The following is an 18,371-nucleotide window of genomic DNA, read 5'->3' on the forward strand; positions in this document are numbered from 1 at the left end:
TTGTTTAACACTTTCTTTGGTTTCTACATGATTCCATATGTGTTATTTCATAGTTTTGATGTCTTCACTATTATTCTACAACGTAGAAAATAGTAATAAATAAATAAAAACCCTTGAATGAGTAGGTGTTCTAAAACTTTTTACCGGTAGTGTACATTGTGGTATTGTTGTGTGGTGGGGTTTTTTGTGTTGTGAATATGTAGTGGTGTAGCGATGTTATATGATTTACTGTTTAATTGTTTGCTTAATTGTAATGTAAGTGTCTTGATGTGCTTAGACCCCAGGAAGAGTTGCTGTTGCCTTGGCAGAAGCTAATCTGCATCCATAATAAAATACCAAAAATAATAATACAAATGTCTGATGGCCCTCATATGCACAATTTTGAATCTGTTGTTATGGGGTAGGCTAGTCAAGGTAGATAAGGTATACCAGCCTGTCCAGCCCCCTGCTCCAGCACCCAGGCTATATCTACAGTAAATGACAAGTCTATTTTGGGAAGGAGGCTACACCATAATAGGAACGTCAGCTACTTGGCATCATGAGGTACCAATGAAGAAAAAAGAAACACGCGTAGTCAACCACTCACTGCAGGAGACTGAAGGATGTTATACTGCCCTGGATACAAATCATCATTGTAGGAATATTGACCAAACATAAATTTGTTGAATCTCAACGGCAAAGATTGGATCATCTTTCGGACTGTAAAACTTTGTTAAAGTTTTCGTCCACATGTTTCAGCGCTTGTTTTACCAGAGAGTGTCTGAAGACTCAAGGTGAGAAAATTATTGCTGAAATTGAATTAACCCAGTTCCCAGTTGAAATAGTCTAAATGTAAATTCAATTTGCAATAACTGAACAACATAAATTGTAACTTAATCAGGCCTAATTAATTTAGGCCTATTTTTAAATGTTGAGTTTCTTATTTTTAGACAAATCATCTTCATTAGTGTGCTGTTCTATGTTTGTGGTGACAGTTTTACACTGTCTAAAACCTATGTTTTTATAACTTATATATTGAATTGCAATGAGTAACTTGTAGGTCCGAGAAGACCATATTTAAAATGTTTTTTTGTTGCCGACTCTCTACAGTACATCAAACCAACTACATAAAACATGTATGATTTATTTGCATAATTGTAATGGTACATTTATCAAGTAATATCGAATAACGAAGCTTTTCCTTCTCTTGTGGGTTCCCTACCAAACAGCTGAACTCTCTTTGCTACTACAAATGGCAATGGACAGAGACGCGGCCTGACAGCTGAGGTTATTTTTGGGACAGGCAGCTCAGGGGAGGGAGGTGACAAAGATGGCAAATGTCACCCTTTCAAAGACAATATTTGCTCTATTTAACCTAGTTAAAACAGCATTTATCGTAATCTGACGGTGCGCTGATCAGTTTGGGTAGGCTACAGGCCTAATAAACCACCCGCTCCCCTCTGGATACGCCTTTTTAGCAAGTGTGTAGGTGTTATTTGATCTTGATATGGGTCTGGTTGATGTCCTATGCAACCGTGCTTCTCAAGTCCTGTCCTGCGGACTCAAATAATGTATAAATAAAGAACCCTGTGGGTTCCCAGGACCAGAATTGAAGAACAGTAGGCCTATGGCACCAACTAATCTAAATATTCCACTTCAGTAGGCTAGTATTGTTTTAAGTGTAACAAATAGGCAGAAACCTATGAAATATGTACCTCTAACCCAAAAACCTACTGTAGGCTATTATTTGGAAAGAATGAGGAGGATTGTTTTTCTATGCATCCCTCTTTCACTCTAGAATCTCCCTCCCTCTTGGTTAGCTCTGATGATTATTTATCATCAGTTGGACTATTTTTGCTAGAATATGATCCATTTTATGGTTGTTACTTGTAATCTTGTTAGCCTACTCTGTATCACGGTGTTTTAGTTGGAAATCTGTCCTGGGTAGGCAAATGTGCTGTACAAAACAATAAAACTGCAGATTGTTACATTGAATGGGACAATTTTATGTTCGACCTACATAGAGACATTATATACAATATTTAAGTCAGTATTCTGTATTGTTTATGTAAATGTAAACATATGAAGGCTGAGTGATTTGCTCTATACATTTTTTAATTAGTGAGATATCATTGTTATCTGTCCATTGCAGACAGACGTCACTAAAAATATCTAGGCCATAAGTGAGACATGTTAACACATTCCTCCAAGTTCCTATGAAAACAATCTTAATTTACAGCAAACAATTAGCTCTACAATGGCCCACCCAAACACAGTGTGACGCTATGTGTGAACAAGGTTTTCAAACTTTAGTCATTACTTGCTGATGTAGAGTTGTTACATTATTATGTCAGGCATGAGAAGGATGAGACACTTGAGGCTGTGTAGTGTCATGCAAGTGACATTGTAGTTCAAGAGGCAAGTGATTTAAATGATTGACAATAAGATTAGAAGGATATCTCATAGTTTTGGTTGCCTTTCGTATGCACTTCTTGATATAGCCCAGTATTCTTGATTATTCTATTCTCTCAACGGTGTGTTTCAATTCTAAATGACACTATTTTCTTGGTACTCTAGGAACTAGTAATGGACCAGAACCTGTTTGGAGGGGCCCCCAGGTTTCTCACGCGGCCCAAGGCCTTCGCAGTGTGCGTGGGAAAGGATGCCACCTTGAGCTGCACCATCGTGGGCAACCCCACCCCTCTGATTACCTGGGAAAAGGAGAAGCTACGTCTGACCTCTGGGGGCCGCTTCAAGATGGTGGATGATGGTGACGTCTACCGCCTCACCATCTACGATCTAACCCTGGAGGACAGCGGCCAGTACATGTGCCGGGCCAAAAACAATGTTGGGGAAGCATATGCATGCGTAACCCTTCACGTAGGCCTTCCACAGGAGATGGTGGAGAGGGCCCCCGTCTTCATGGTCAAGCCTACCTCCGCACGCGTAGGCCTGGGGGGCGACGTGGTCTTCCACTGTCGGGTTGCGGCTTACCCAGAGCCCAAATTTGACTGGGAGAAGGACGGGCGTTACCTGGCCGAGACGAACCGCATCAAGGTGACATCGGACAGTGACAGCAGCTCTCTGAGGATCCAGAGCGTGCGCAGCCTGGACAGCGGCACATACACTTGCCGCGCCCAGAATTCGGTAGGCCGCTCTAACTCCGCCGCCACCTTGGTTGTAGACACCCAGGACTCCCGTCATCTGGGCAAGGACAAGAGCACCTCCCTCCTCTCCCACCTGCAGAAACGTAAAGAAGGAATCTCTATCTACTGCACCGCCGAGACCAGCAGCTCCACTTACAACTCCACCACCACCTCCTCGACCGCCACCACTATGGTCACAGACGGGCTGAGCCTTCTGGGTCTAGACCACAGCAGCGCAGCACTGGTCAGTCATCTGCCCAAAGGCGTCTTCACCCGCACCTGCACAGTGACTGAAGGCAAGCACGCCAAACTCAGCTGCTTCGTGACGGGCCACCCCAAGCCTCACATCATCTGGAGGAAGGATGGGGGGAACATTGGCGAGGGACGCAGACAGATCATGTATGAGGACCAGGCCGAGAACTTCATCCTCAAGATCCTGTACTGCAAACAGAGGGACAATGGTCTGTACACCTGTAACGCCTCCAATATGGCCGGACACACCTACAGCGCCGTGCTGGTGATAGTTAAAGGTAAGCAGAAAAATATATAAAAATCACAAATGGTTGGTATTTCAAGAGCGATGTTTGATTGGAATATAAATTATGTAGAATAGTGCATTTACTCCATGGATTATTATTTTAATTTGATAGTGCATCACATCTAAGTCTTCTACAAATAAAATGTTTAGCATTAGTTTTTCCATATTCTGCCATTATCATACTCCCAAGTCTAGTTCATCACTTGGCTGTTAAAGGAAAAAGTGAGGGTAGTTTTCTTTAACGTTTCCATAACGAGGCAAAGGGATTCATGACTATTTAAGGGACATGACAATGCTTGTCATGTGGGGAGATGACCTTAGATTAACTCTCTCTCATTGCTCTTTATGAATTGCTGATAATCGACTAGTATATAACATATATAACATTTGTTTAAATATAGCTCAAATGTCTCTGCAATGCAGGCCTGCATAACATTGGAGTTTGTCATTCTTGTGATGTTGAGGTCCCCCTGTACATGGGCTTATGTATGTGAAAGCATTGATTTCAAAGAGTGTTTAAAGACCCAATGCAGCCATTTTCAAATTTTTTACATTTTACATTTTAGTCATTTAGCAGACGCTCTTATCCAGAGCAACTTACAGCAGTGAATGGATACATTTTTTAATTTTTTTCCCGTACTGAGCTCAAATAATTTCTGAGTGACAGTTAAGTACCTTATTGTGATTGCTTTCAATTAAAATGGTCATAAAGAAACAAAAATAGCTTCTTAGCAAAGAGCAATTACTCCAGCAAGAATTTTACTAGGACTGTCTGAGTGGTCTGAGTGGAGAGGTTAAAAACGAAAGAATTAGCTGTTATTCACCGCATGTTGATGTCTCAATGGCAAGGCCAACACTCCATTCCACCAAAACAGGCTGAAATTTCAGGCGGTCTTTACAAACATCTTTTACACTAAAAGAGCATTATCAACAATTTTACAATACACAGTATTATTACAATCTCATTGTGTGGAAATATACTGTATATAAAACACAGGAAAATCACATGGTCCTGCACTGGGCCTTTAAACATGATAGTGCAAGGACTCTGAAGAGGTTAACCGAGGGTGTGCTGTCCTTGAGATATCGGATAATGTCATACAGTCATGCTCTTACGGAAATTAGTCTCAACAATTCTATCCACACTAAAATAATTAACCAAAGTGAGCTAAAACGTTCACCTGAGCACAGTTTTACTTTGCCCCAACATAGACTTAAACTGTGCAACTAAGTGGTGGAATGCTGGGAGCGAAATGAAGGGGGAGTGTCATGTTTCATCTATTTTCTGCTAGTGATGAGTAGTTCACAGTTGCAATGATGGCCATTAGGTGCCAGAGCTAGGGTGATTTTCCATGAGCAACTCCTGATTTGCTAGAAGCCTGGAGCATGGAGATCTATCAATGGCGGTTGTTAATCTCTGTCTCAATTTGACAGCGAGTGCAGTGCCCATGGCAGTGATTTTGGTTGCATCTGGTTATACAGTAATTGACACTAGATAATGGATTCTTGAGAGGCTTTGCAAGCGAGAGGGACTGTATCCCTCCACCCTTTATGTACCAGTGTTTTTATTAACAGCAGATCATTTGATGACCCTCTGGTGTACAATAAGCAACTCTAGGAAATTTCATAATTGAAACATACTCAGTAGTCACAGTCCCAGCCAAACATTCAAAACACACATTCAAATGATAAGTTATATGGAAAGATGAAAGCAACACATAAACGCTAAACTAAAATGTAAGTGAATATGGTTTAGCCTCTGTTCCTTCTCAACTGTTTTCAAAGAGCATAAGCCATTATTTAATATTTTACTGCAGTGGGCTAAACAAGGGTCACACAGTATTTCTTGGTAGTCTTAAACAAATATACTTTTAAACAAAAGTCTACACCTCACACACATGGTTATGGTCTTAAAACAATAAGACTCCTGTACCATGTCAGATATGGAGTTTTAATGTATTACATTTTGAGTTTGCATCACAATGTTACACTTGATATATATCACATAAGACTGAAATATAGATGCACTATTGTAAAGTGGTTGTTCCACTGGATATTATAAGGTGAATGCACCAATTTGTAAGTCGCTCTGGATAAGAGCGTCTGCTAAATGACTAAAATGTAAATGTAAAATGAAAATATAACAAAACTGTGTGACATAGAAACACCATATTTTCGGGTGGGTTTTTGAAATAATGTTTATTAATTAAGAAATTATGAAAAATATGAATAACATTCCACCCATGAGGCAACTAGATCATTTGACTGAGTTGCCTATTTTGAAATTATGAATAAATAGAGCTGATTATTCTGAGTGCTGATGTCTTGTTCTAATATTGTCCAAATGGAAATGCAGTACATAATAATAGCCCTGTAAGTAGCCTTGTAAGCTCATTCCATAATAAAGTAAACAGACAGTTAAATCATAGAGAACTAAAGCATTCCCCAAATGGAGATGTTTCCTTTTGTTGCTGAAAATGGAACAGCACTTGTCTATCTAATCTGCTTTCTATGGACTGTAAATGTTAGTTTTATTTGATGGAAATACTCTGTGATGTATTGGAGCACATAGAAATCAGTCCTATAGAATGTGTGTGTATCACATGAGGTGGATACATGACAAAATGCTGGCTTGGACTGGTTCAACCGTGGGTTGTTGATGGAGTACAGCTGAAATACATATGTGATTGAAACTCTAGTACTGTACAAGTACTTTAAAGGTAGATTCAGTGAAATTACGTTGCCACGAGCAGCACCGGAGATATTGAGATGAGCGAGAGTCACACATAGTATCTGCGCATGTGCACAGGTTCGCTTTGTGCTGTGTACAGTGTGGTAGCCAGGGCACCAACACAGTGGAGAAGTTGAGTCTCGCGCTTCAATGCTCTTAGTTGTTGCTGAAATTGACCCACTATGCTGTTTACTTTCTGCTGAGAAGTGTTCAAAAGTAAGATACATGAATTGAATTACTGGAGTCACTCACCTTTTTAAAAATGTTCTGCAATCCTCCTATGTCAGAGCCCATGGCAGGGTATGGCATATTAAAATAAATACATCCATTGTATCGGCAAAACAGAAAGAGATTGACTTTATGAGCAATTGATTTACGCATCCACCAATTTCCATAATTTCACTCACCTTCTGACAATTATTCTGTGTTCTTTCAATGATCCTCAGAGCCCAAGGTGCCGTTCAGGAGGAAGCTGCAGGATGTGGAGGTCCAGGAGAAGATGACGGCCACACTGCTGTGTGAGGTGCCCATCTCCACCACCCAGGCCAGCTGGTTCATGGAGGAGACGCGACTAGAGGACTGCTCCAAGTACCGAATGGAGGAGGAGGGCACCATGCGGCGCCTCACCATCCACAACGTCACCACCAATGATGATGCCGTCTACATCTGCGAGATGAAGGAGGGGAGCCGCACCGTGGCCGAGCTCACTGTGCTTGGTACGAGAGCCATTTTCTTGTCTCTAGTCTTCTGATAAACTCCTAATGCCTCCAATAACAAATATTATGCAACATTATCAACATTGAGATTGTTCCTACATTATACTTCGATGGAAAATATATCAGACAGAAGTTTACAATGAAATGTTGTGCAGTTTCATCATGTAATAGGCATTACTGCCTATTACTGTCAAAATACTGTCAAAATATACTGTCAAAATACTGTCAAAATATACTGTCAAAATACTGTCAAAATACAGTGTCAAAATATATTGTCAAAATATACAGTCAAAATACTGTAAAAAAAACTGTCAAAACATTTAATGATGCAAAGGGAGTCTCCAATTTCCTTTCTGACCTTTCAAGGGGGCAATAACCTTGGTATTTAGTTTACACAGTGTTAGTGCTGCAGCGTTGTAGACTACACTTGCCATTTGGTGACCCTTGTACTTGTCACTCACAGGCAACATCACTAAGAAGCTGCCCAGGAGGACTGTAGTGCCAGTGAGTGATACAGTGATCTTCTGCGTTGAGCTGGAGCACCCCTGTTCTGACGCCTACTGGACACGCAATGCCGAGCGTCTGAAGCCGGACACACGCATATTAATTGCATGCACCCTCAGGCAGTACACTTTAACCATCAGCCACTGCCAAGCTGACGACTCAGGAGAGGTGGCCTTCATGGCTGGAGACTGCAAGACCTCCACAAGATTCTCTGTCACAGGTGAGCTACAGACATAGACCTACATGCATAGCACAGACTCTAAAGCCCTTTTCCTATCGCAACATCAAATTAGGAAATCCTACATTTAAATTCCCTTTTGATTAATCTGATCACAAAGGTTAACTATATTTATTTTATTTCACCTTTATTTAACCAGGTAGGCTAGTTGAGAACAAGTTCTCATTTACAACTGCGATAACCATGATAAAGCAAAGCAGTTCGACACATACAACAACACAGAGTTACACATGGAATAAACAAACATACAGTCAATAATACAGTAGAAGAAAAAAAAGTCTATATACATTGTGTGCAAATGAGGTAAGATAAGGGAGGTAAGTCAATAAATAGGCCATGGTGGCGAAGTAATTACAATATAGCAATTAAACACTGGAATGGTAGATGTGCAGAAAATGAATGTGCAAGTAGAGATACTGGGGTACAAAGGAGCAAGATAAATAAATAAATACAGTATGGGGATGAGGTAGTTGGATGGGCTAATTACAGATGGGCTATGTACAGGTGCAGTGATCTGTGAGCTGCTCTGACAGCTGGTGCTTAAAGCTAGTGAGGGAGATAAGAGTCTCCAGCTTCAGTGATTTTGCAGTTCATTCCAGTCATTAGCAGCAGAGAACTGGAAGGAAAGGCAGCCAAAGTAGGAATTGGCTTTGGGGGTGACCAGTGAGATATACCTGCTGGAGCACGTGCTATGGGTGGGGGCTGCTATGGTGACCAGTGAGCTGAGATAAGGCGGGGCTTTACCTAGCAAAGACTTGTAGATGACCTGGAGCCAGTGGGTTTGGCGACGAGTAAGAAGCGAGGGCCAGCCAACGAGAGCGTGGAGGGTATTTTGTAAATGACATCGCCGAAGTCGAGGATCGGTAGGATGGTCAGTTTTACGAGGGTATGTTTGACAGCATGAGTGAAGGATGCTTTGTTGCAAAATAGGAAGCCAATTCAAGATTTCATTTTGGATTGGAGATGTTTAATGTGAGTCTGGAAGGAAAGTTTACAGTCTAACCAGACACCTAGGTATTTGTAGTTGTCCACATATTCTAAGTCAGAACCGTCCAGAGTAGTGATGCTGGACGGGCGGGCAGGTGCGGGCAGCGATCGATTGAAGAGCATGTATTTAGTTTTACTTGCATTTAAGAGCAGTTGGAGGCCACGGAAGGAGAGTTGTATGGCATTGAAGCTCGTCTGGAGGTTAGTTAAGACAGTGTCCAAAGAAGGGTCAGAAGTATACAGAATGGTGTCGTCTGCGTAGAGGTGGATCAGAGAATCACCAGCAGCAAGAGCGACATCATTGATGTATACAGAGAAGAGAGTCGGCCCGAGAATTGAACCCTGTGGCACCCCCATAGAGACTGCCAGAGGTCCGGACAACAGGCCCTTCGATTTGACACTCTGAACTCTATCAGAGAAGTAGTTGGTGAACCAGGCGAGGCAATCATTTGAGAAACCAAGGCTGTTGAGTCTGCCGATAAGAATGTGGTGATTGATAGAGTCGAAATCCTTGGCCAGGTCGATGACTACGGCTGCACAGTATGGTCTCTTATCGATCATGGTTATGATATCGTTTAGGACCTTGAGCGTGGCTGAGGTGCACCCATGACCAGCTCGGAAACCAGACTGCATAGCGGAGAAGGTACGGTGGGATTCGAAATGGTCGGTAATCTGTTTGTTAACTTGGCTTTCAAAGACCTTAGAAAGGCAGGGTAGGATAGATATAGGTCTGTAGCAGTTTGGGTCTAGAGTGTCACCCCCTTTGAAGAGGGGGATGTCCGTGGCTGCTTTCCAATCTTTGGGAATCTCAGACGATACGAAAGAGAGGTTGAACCGGCTAGTAATAGGGGTTGCAACAATTTCGGCAGATAATTTTAGTAAGAGAGGGTCCAGATTGTCTAGCCCAGCTGATTTGTAGGGGTCCATATTTTGCCGCTCTTTCAGAACATCAGCTATCTGGATTTGTTCTATACGTCTGCAGATACATCATATCACTGACTTTTCTCAGAATTTATCATACATACATGAGCCATTTCAAACTATACCTCCCTCCCTCCCAGCTGCCAGAAAGCATCCTCCTGATCCCCCCATCGATGTGGTGGTGCGCAACAAGACCGACTCATCCATCACCCTCCACTGGTCCCCCCCAGACAGTGACCGCCCTGTACCCATCAAGGGGTACATGGTAGAGAGGAGGAAGGTGGGTGCCCAGACCTGGCAGAGGTGCAATGGCATGGAGATTAGCCCCTTTACCGAGATCACAATCCAGAACTTCACAGAGGAGGCCAGCTACCAGTTCCGCATTTCTGCAGTCAACAACTATGGCCAGAGCCAATACCTGGAGGTGCCCGGGACCTTCTACCTTGGTGAGACAGACAAACATCTTCTTACTCCTTATTACTTGGTTTTATTGAAGAAGAAACTAATGGCAGTCTAGGAATACTCCTGGAGATGTATGAGGTAGACAAGAAGAATGTGGGTGTGTACCAAGACTTGTAGGTAGAAGGTGACTTGTACGTAAGAGTAAAATAACTAAGTACACTCTTAGAAAAAAAGGTGCTATCTAGAACCTAATAGGGTTCTTAGGCTGTCCCCATAAGAGAACCCTTTGAATAACCCTTTTTGGTTCCAGGTAGAAGTTTTTGAGGTTCCATGTAGAACCCTTTCCACAGAGGGTTCTACATAGAACCCAAAAGGTTTCTACCTGGATCCAAAAAGGGTTCTACCAGGACCCTAAAACGGTTCTCCAATTGGGACAGCAGAAGAACCTTTTTGGAACTTTTCAACAGGTACTCACAATCAAACCGTAATAAGAAAAAATATATAAAAACACCACCATGCTACTTTTGTAATGCTGATGTGATTCAACCCTTTCTTACAGAGCCCAGTGCAGAGGTGAAAACAGGCCTGATGAACAGCACAGCCATCTCAGGTGAGGAGGCCTCACTCTCCGTGGATCTGTCTGCCGTGTGCTCTGGCTTCTGGTCTATCAACGGACGCCTCCTGCGTAGTGGTGGTGACTACCTCATCACCCGCCAAAAGACCACACACACGCTGATGATCCGGACGGTCTTGATGGAGATGAACGGAGCCGTGGTAAAATTTGTGGGCGGTGGCTCTGAGAGCACTTGTATACTCAAAGTGAAGGGTAAGCACTGGAATAGGGGGCAATACCAAGAATAAGAACTGTGGATTGAATATGCATGTCTTCATTAGCATGATGCTTTGAGTTGCCTGTATAAATCAAATCAAATAAAACATGCTTTGTAAACAACAAGTGTAGACTAACAGTGAAATGCTTAATTACGGGCCCTTCCCAACAATGCAGAGAGAAAGAAAATAGAGAAATAATAGAAAAGTAAAACATGTAATAATATAATAAATAATAAATACACAATGAGTAACGGTAACAATAACACAATGAGTATAAAGGCTATATATACATAATCAAAAATTGGTATTATCTAGAACCTAAAAGGGTTCTTTGGCTGTCCCCATAGGAGAAGAACCCTTTGTTGAACCCTTTTTGGTACTACTGTAGATAGAACCCTTTTGATTCCAGATAGAACCCTTTTGGGTTCCATGTAGAACCCTTTCCACTCTTTCTTATTGATCTGTTAACTAATTTACCGCATGGTGATGTCACCAGGCAGACCAAAACTCCATCCAACCAAAACAGGCTTAAATTCCAGGCTTTCTTTACAAATAGCTTTTACACTAAAAGGGCGTAATCCTAATTTTTACAATTTCACAGTATTATTCCAACCTCATAGTGCTGTACAAGCAGTTAGGATCCTCATCTGTTAGCTGTTCTGTTGGTAGACAGTCACCATCTTTCCATTGGAATTTCCCATACAACAACTACAATTCAATACTCTGTAATTAGCATAGCCCTGGTAGCTTATGTGAAACCTCTATTTACAGCTCCACCTATCCGGTTCACCAGTAAGTCTGCTCACACTGAGGTGGTGACCTGCAGCGCCCAGTCCTCCGCCCAGCTGACCACAGAGGTGTCTGATTACCATGCCCAGGTGTGTAGTGGTCCTTTTGTAGCTCAGTTGGTAGCGCATGGCGCTTGTAACACCGAGTTAGTGGATTTGAATCCCGGGACCAGCCATGCATAAAATGTATGCACGACTGTAAATCACTTTGGATAAAAGCATTTGCTAAATGGCATATATTATCTAATGGCACATATTATATAGAAGTCCAGATGACTGAATTCATTAATGAACAAATTAATACTTTATTGGTCTGTTAGGGTTAGGCGTAGTGTTATAAATACAAAAATACTTAAGACTTTCTCTTTTGAATTGTTCAGATTCAATTCACTGTGTAAATCACTGTGTAATGCTGTCTCTTATGAGGATTGTGCATTTCAATGTTTCCTCTAACTCTAGGTGGTCTGGATGAAGAATGGACGGGAGCTGAAGATGGGCAAGAAGTATGAGTGCATAACCACTGACCACAAGAGGATCCTGATGGTACACAATGTCACTGAAGAGGACACGGGAATCTATGAGTGTGTCCTAAACGAAGACAGAATGTCCCTGAAGCTTTCTCTAAAAGGTACAACAGGACAGCCGAAATATCAAGAATAAAGACTCAACTCCTGTAGTAATCTATCATGCTAGAAATAAGAAACCACTCCAATGTCTACAACATATTAATAACTTGTTGACACCTGGTGGAAAGTGGAAACCTGATCCCTCAGATTCCCATATAATTGTAATACAATAACAGAAATAGCTACATTTTGTACAGCTTCACTGAAAACCCGTTTTTTATTTTATTTTATTTTTTACATATGACCGATATTTTTACACTCGAAATCCAGTAGGTTAGTCTGACCCCAGATCTTAAACTGACACGGCGTATGAAGTGCAACCTCTAACCTACATTGCCTACAGAAAGCCCCTCTCACACCACGTGGCACACAGCGACAGACTGGGACAACTAACACCAGGTGGTAGTGAGCCATCGAGCACGGGAAAGAGCTCTCTGTCATCATGTAATAAAGTCCAATGTGTCACTGGTACCGTCCCCAATCCTCCAACCACGCACAGGCAGATACCCACCTATCATATGATGGTGTTTGAAATGTAGCTGTTCGGTTATAAAAGCATAATCAAATATTTGTAAAGAGAATAAATCATCATAGATGATTCTGTTATTGCATATTTTTTTGTCATATTCAATTCCACATGGGCCTTTGTTAACATTTAATTATAACCTTAAGGTATTAATAGATTTCTACCACAACTCTATAAATTAAAAAAGCGTACAAATCATGTTTTTGTTCTTGATGACAAATCCATCCATGTTTCTCTTCCAGATGAAGCAAAATTCCTGAACAAGCCCAGGGGTCCCATGGGGGTGGCACCTGCCCTCAGTGGGCACCTTGAGTTGAACTGTGAGGTATCGTCTGCCAGCGGGGTGGTGGTGTGGAGGAAGGATCAGACAGTGGTCATTGAGGACCAAAGAACTACCATTGTCTCCAAAGGGACACAGAGGAGACTGGTCATCAAGAACGCCAAGAAGAGTGACGAGGGACACTATTCCTGCGAGACAGCGGAAGACAAAGTCACATTCCAGGTCAAGATAAAAGGTAAGAGAGAGAGGGAATGTCTGTAGAGCACACCGGACAAACAATATCATTGTATTCAGCTTGTATAATAACCTAGTCATATATTTTTTTTTCAATGTTTAAGCTAGAAAAACTAGTATCCCCTCAGAATCCCAGACTGCCCATACAAATACTGTTCCTGTTTTTAGTGTTCAACCCAAAAAGAAAGGTTTCTGATTTTACTCTGCCATTCCATGACTGTTCCCTCAGAAGTTCAACAGGCTGCCTTCACCAATAAGGACTCTGTACAGAAGGAAGTGAGAGCTACTCTCTCCCAGAAAGCCACTCTGAGCTGTGAGGTGTCAGATACCAAGACAGAGGTGAAATGGTACAAGGATGGCAAACAGATCATTGCAAGTAAAACAGTCTCCATGGAGACAAAGGGCAAGAGTCGTCTGTTGGTAATAGACAAAATGGAGAAAAAGGATGCTGGAGAGTACACCTGTGAAGCTAGAGCAGAGAAGCTGGTCTTTAAAATACATGTGTCAGGTAAGCCAAATATTGATTGACTGTCTATTGTCTACTTTTGACCGAGGTTGCTGGAGTGGTTGTCCATGTGCCAGTCTTGCAAATTTGAAACGTTTTCCCCCTTAGTCCTTGGAGATGGTTTGAACAATGTACAACATTTGAATTTCTTCAGCTCTGCTCATTATGTCAGAAATGTATGGTTGTTTTGTTAGTTTCAATGTGTTCTAATTGAGACTTAAAAATGTGTGGGGTTATCAGATAAAATATTGTTTGTAGATATGGGCTTCAAAGTTGTTTCATTGGATGATTTTGCTTTCATGGCTTCTGAGGACACCTCAATGATGCGATGTGTCTGTCTCTGCTATATTAGTGCTGTAGCTGGTTGACTATGACTGTTATGTATGTCAATGCTACCCATGTCTGTCCAGTGTCCAAAAATTATTCCTGTTTTCATTATTTGACCCCTACTATGCCCCTCCATGATTGTTCCCTCAGAAGCCCAACAGGCTGCCTTCACCAACAAGGACTCTGTACAGAAGGAGGTGAAAGCTATTCTCTCCCAGAAAGCCACTCTGAGCTGTGAGGTATCTGACACCAAGACGGAGGTGAAATGGTACAAGGATGGCAAACTGCTGACTTCCAGTAAGACAGTGTCCATGGAGACAAAGGGCAAGACTCGTCAGCTGGTGATAGAGAAGGTGGAGAAGAAGGATGCTGGACAGTACACCTGTGAGGTTGGAGCAGAGAAACTGGTCTATGAGATACAGGTGACAGGTAAGGAGGATATCGTCTTGTCTCCTTTCTGCCCGATTGCTTGAACGGTTGTCTGTCTGCTCTTCACATTAATGAGGAATTGGACCTTGCATGTTACAGGCACCAGCAGTCCCCACCCCACCCCCCCCGCACTCTGAGCTCTTTAGCCTACTGGAGTATTTCATATCTATTGCTTCTGATATTGTTATGTAGCCCAGCTCGTTGTCTTTTTTCAATTATATGTGACATTTGAATTGTCAATTTTTTTTTTTATTCTTCCACATATTCCTTGCTAATATGTATTCACTCCTTATTCGCCAGTATCTGATCAACTATCTGCTTGCACCTGTTGCCCCTGTTACGCACAGCAGGTGTGTCTTCTTAAGTACGTCTTCCTGATTTGTTTGTACATTACTGATGATCAGGCCGAAACGTATGCTCCGTTTTTGTTTATTAACTTTGTAATTTTTGTATTCTTTTGAGCGTGGATTAAATTAAGTATATTATTTTTGAACATCGGCCTCCTTGGGTTATTCCTTTTCATGGTTTTGAGTGCCAGTACCTTTTGAACTCTACATATATTTTTTTCTCCTATACACCGTCTGCCTTCCATTGTAGCCTGACTGCAAACCCTCATACTGGCTTCCTGCTCTACACATTGGACATGTTTATCTTAGGAGAAGATAACTATGAAATAGTTAGCTCTCCCCTCAGATGCTTTGGCAAGTGTACTGTTAAATTACATTTAGCTTTTGTCTCAGTAAGAAACCAATGCCTAGTTTTTTGTCATAATGATAAAGTTGAGATCTTAGGATTAGTTGATTCCATCAGACAAGGGGCTATGTTTGAGGCTTCAAGGTTGTTTCCTTGCTTGATTTGGCTCTGGTTGTTTTGCTTTGTGGCTTATGGGGATGTCTCACTGGTCTCTGTCCCTTTTGCAGCTGTGTGTCTGTTCCCATTCTATATTTGAACTGCTAATGGTTGATTTACAGAAGCCCAGGCTGCCTTCACCAATAAGGACTCTGTACAGAAGGAGGTGAAAGCTGCTCTCTCCCAGAAAGCCACTCTGAGCTGTGAGGTGTCTGACACCAAGACGGAGGTGAAATGGTACAAGGATGGTAAGCTGCTGACTTCCAGTAAGACAGTCTCCATGGAGACAAAGGGCAAGACTCGTCAGCTGGTGATAGAGAAGGTGGAGAAGAAGGATGCTGGACAGTACACCTGTGAGGTTGGAGCAGAGAAACTGGTCTTTAAGATACAGGTGACAGGTATGCAGGAGTTATTTTTTAGTTAGATGCCCTCTGTGATGTGATTTAGGTTTTGGTTGCTTGAATGGTTGTCCGTTTGTCTGTCCTATTAATTAAAATTGTATTCTCCTTATTTAAAGATAATCGTAAGAGATGTTCTGATGTCGGAGGAGATGTTATGGGACATACACAGTTACATTTTTAGTTCTATTTTTTAACTTACAGCTATTTAGTTATTTTCTAAGTGTAATTGGTTATATTACCTTAGCATTTGTGAGTTCTATCTTGCAAACATATAGGTTTAATTGGTTGTTTTGATTGCGCACAGCATTGTCCTTTGAATATTTTGTCTCGATTCACTGATGTTTCTCATGGGGATATCTGAGTGCTCTGTTTCCCAGTTTGTTGTTCTGGACTGTGTGTCCGTCTCCATGTCACATTGGAATTTCAGATGGTTTACTTTGCAAGGCTGCTCTATGTCCAATACCTCCCGTATTTGTCCAGTCTAGAGATATGGTTCCTGTTTTGATGTGATATTGAGGTTTCTCATTTCCATCATATCCCTCAATTGTTCCTCCTTCAGAAATGAAGGCTGCTTTCTCCAATAAGTGAAAGCTACTCTCTCCCAGAAAGCCACTCTGAGCTGTGAGCTGTTAGATACCAAGACAGAGGTGAAATGGTACAAAGATGGCAAGCTACTGACTTCCACTAAGACAGTCCACATGTTGTCAATAGGCAAAGCTTGTCAGCTTGTGATAGAAAATGTGTAGAAAAAGGATGCTGGAGAGTACACCTGTGAGGCTGGAGCAGAGAAGTTGGTCTTTAAGATACAGCTGGCTCTATTATTGTTCCTCGGAAGGCTTTGGAGGCTGAATAGTTGTCAATGTATATGTTCTCTACATTGTCTACAAATGTTTTCCCTAAAGGAAAGAGATGTTATATTGTTGTCTTTTTTGATTGTTTTGCAAATGTCTGAATTGTCCGTTTCCCTGTTTGTTGCATTGTCTTGGTCTGTGTCTTACTACTTTATAAATGCACCTGATTGATTTACCTAGCATTTGTATTGCTTTATGTCCCCTAATGTCTGTTGTGTGTAAGATATGTTATCTGGTTTGGTTGTTGGGATATTTTTTACCTTAAGTGTTAGGTTTCTGGTACTATCATGCACCTCCATAATTGTTCCCTCAGAAACTCAAGCCGCTTTCACCAATAAGGACTCTGTACAGAAGGAGGTGAGAGCTATTCTCTCCCAGAAAGCCACTCTGAGCTGTGATGTGTCAGATACCAAGACGGAGGTGAAATGGTACAAGGATGGTAAGCTGCTGACTTCCAGTAAGACAGTCTCCATGGAGACAAAGGGCAAGACTCGTCAGCTGGTGATAGAGAAGGTGGAGAAGAAGGATGCTGGACAGTACACCTGTGAGTTTGGCGCAGAGAAGCTGGCCTTTAAGATACAGGTGACAGGTATGGGACGATTTCAAAGCTGGCTGTCTATTGATGTTTTTCTCAAGGTTTTGGAGGCTGGATGGTTGTCAATGTACTGTGTCTGCGTTTTACATTGTCTACAATTTTGTTCTCCCAAGGAAAGAGATGTTATACTGTTGTTTGTTATGATTGTTTTGTTAGTGTGGAAGTCTGAATTGTATGTTCTTGTCTGTCTCATAATGCTTTAGAAATGCAGATTTTTTTAAATTACTCTGACAATATCGCTTGATTTCCCTTTTGTATGTCATGTGCAAGATACACAAAGGGTTTCTGATTTGGTGTTGGGATTGTTTGACCCTGAATGAAGGGTTTCTGGTTTTACCATGCCCTTCAATGATCCCCATTCAGAGGTCCAGGCTGCCTTCACCAATAAGGACTCTGTACAGAAGGAGGTGAGAGCTATTCTCTCCCAGAAAGCCACTCTGAGCTGTGAGGTGTCAGATACCAAGACGGAGGTGAAATGGTACAAGGATGGTAAGCTGCTGACTTCCAGTAAGACAGTCTCCATGGAGACAAAGGGCAAGACTCGTCAGCTGGTGATAGAGAAGGTGGAGAAGAAGGATGCTGGACAGTACACCTGTGAGGTTGGAGCAGAGAAACTGGTCTTTAAGATACAGGTGACAGGTATGGAGGATATGAAAGCTGGCTGTCTATTGATGTTTCTCTTAAGGCTTTGTAGGCTGAATGGTCCCAAACAAGATGTTGTTTTGTATACTCAAGCCGATGGCCTCTGAATGTATTGCCCATTTTGTTTTGTTAGATGTCTGTCTCTTGGTTGCATATTTGTCTAAAACTATTTTTGAATAGCTGGTTATTGACTTACTAGTCTAGCCATTGTTTTGCTCAACACTTCCCAGTCTCATGTCTGTCCAGTGTAGAGATGCGCTTCCTGTTTGTTTTGTGTTCAACCCTGAATGAAGGGGTTCTAATTCTACTGTGGCATGTAATAATT

The 18,371-nt window shown here is 41.9% G+C and overlaps 1 protein-coding gene across 30 annotated transcripts in view; it reads left to right on the plus strand.

Annotated features, from left to right (window-relative positions):
• The first annotated feature begins 543 nt into the window (after nt 1–543).
• LOC106569344 (obscurin) overlaps nt 544–18,371 on the plus strand; it is an 86,911-nt gene continuing 69,083 nt past the window's right edge. For 13 of the 30 annotated variants that reach the window (XM_014140613.2, XM_014140628.2, XM_014140620.2 and 10 more), the window contains exons 1-14: nt 545–773; nt 2,557–3,655; nt 6,841–7,110; nt 7,574–7,834; nt 9,901–10,206; nt 10,722–10,988; nt 11,765–11,871; nt 12,241–12,409; nt 13,176–13,448; nt 13,677–13,955; nt 14,430–14,708; nt 15,680–15,955; nt 17,123–17,398; nt 17,768–18,043. In XM_014140613.2, coding sequence (XP_013996088.2) covers nt 2,566–3,655; nt 6,841–7,110; nt 7,574–7,834; nt 9,901–10,206; nt 10,722–10,988; nt 11,765–11,871; nt 12,241–12,409; nt 13,176–13,448; nt 13,677–13,955; nt 14,430–14,708; nt 15,680–15,955; nt 17,123–17,398; nt 17,768–18,043 — 4,129 coding nt within the window. In that variant the 5' untranslated portion in view covers nt 545–773; nt 2,557–2,565. Of the gene's footprint in view, nt 774–2,556; nt 3,656–6,840; nt 7,111–7,573; nt 7,835–9,900; nt 10,207–10,721; nt 10,989–11,764; nt 11,872–12,240; nt 12,410–13,175; nt 13,449–13,676; nt 13,956–14,429; nt 14,709–15,679; nt 15,956–17,122; nt 17,399–17,767; nt 18,044–18,371 lie in introns of all 30 variants that reach the window. The other 17 variants (XM_045694207.1, XM_045694208.1, XM_014140604.2 and 14 more) reach the window with 4 other exon arrangements.

This window comes from Salmo salar, chromosome ssa14, assembly GCF_905237065.1.
Source record: "Salmo salar chromosome ssa14, Ssal_v3.1, whole genome shotgun sequence".
NCBI classification, from domain to species: Eukaryota; Metazoa; Chordata; class Actinopteri; order Salmoniformes; family Salmonidae; genus Salmo; species Salmo salar.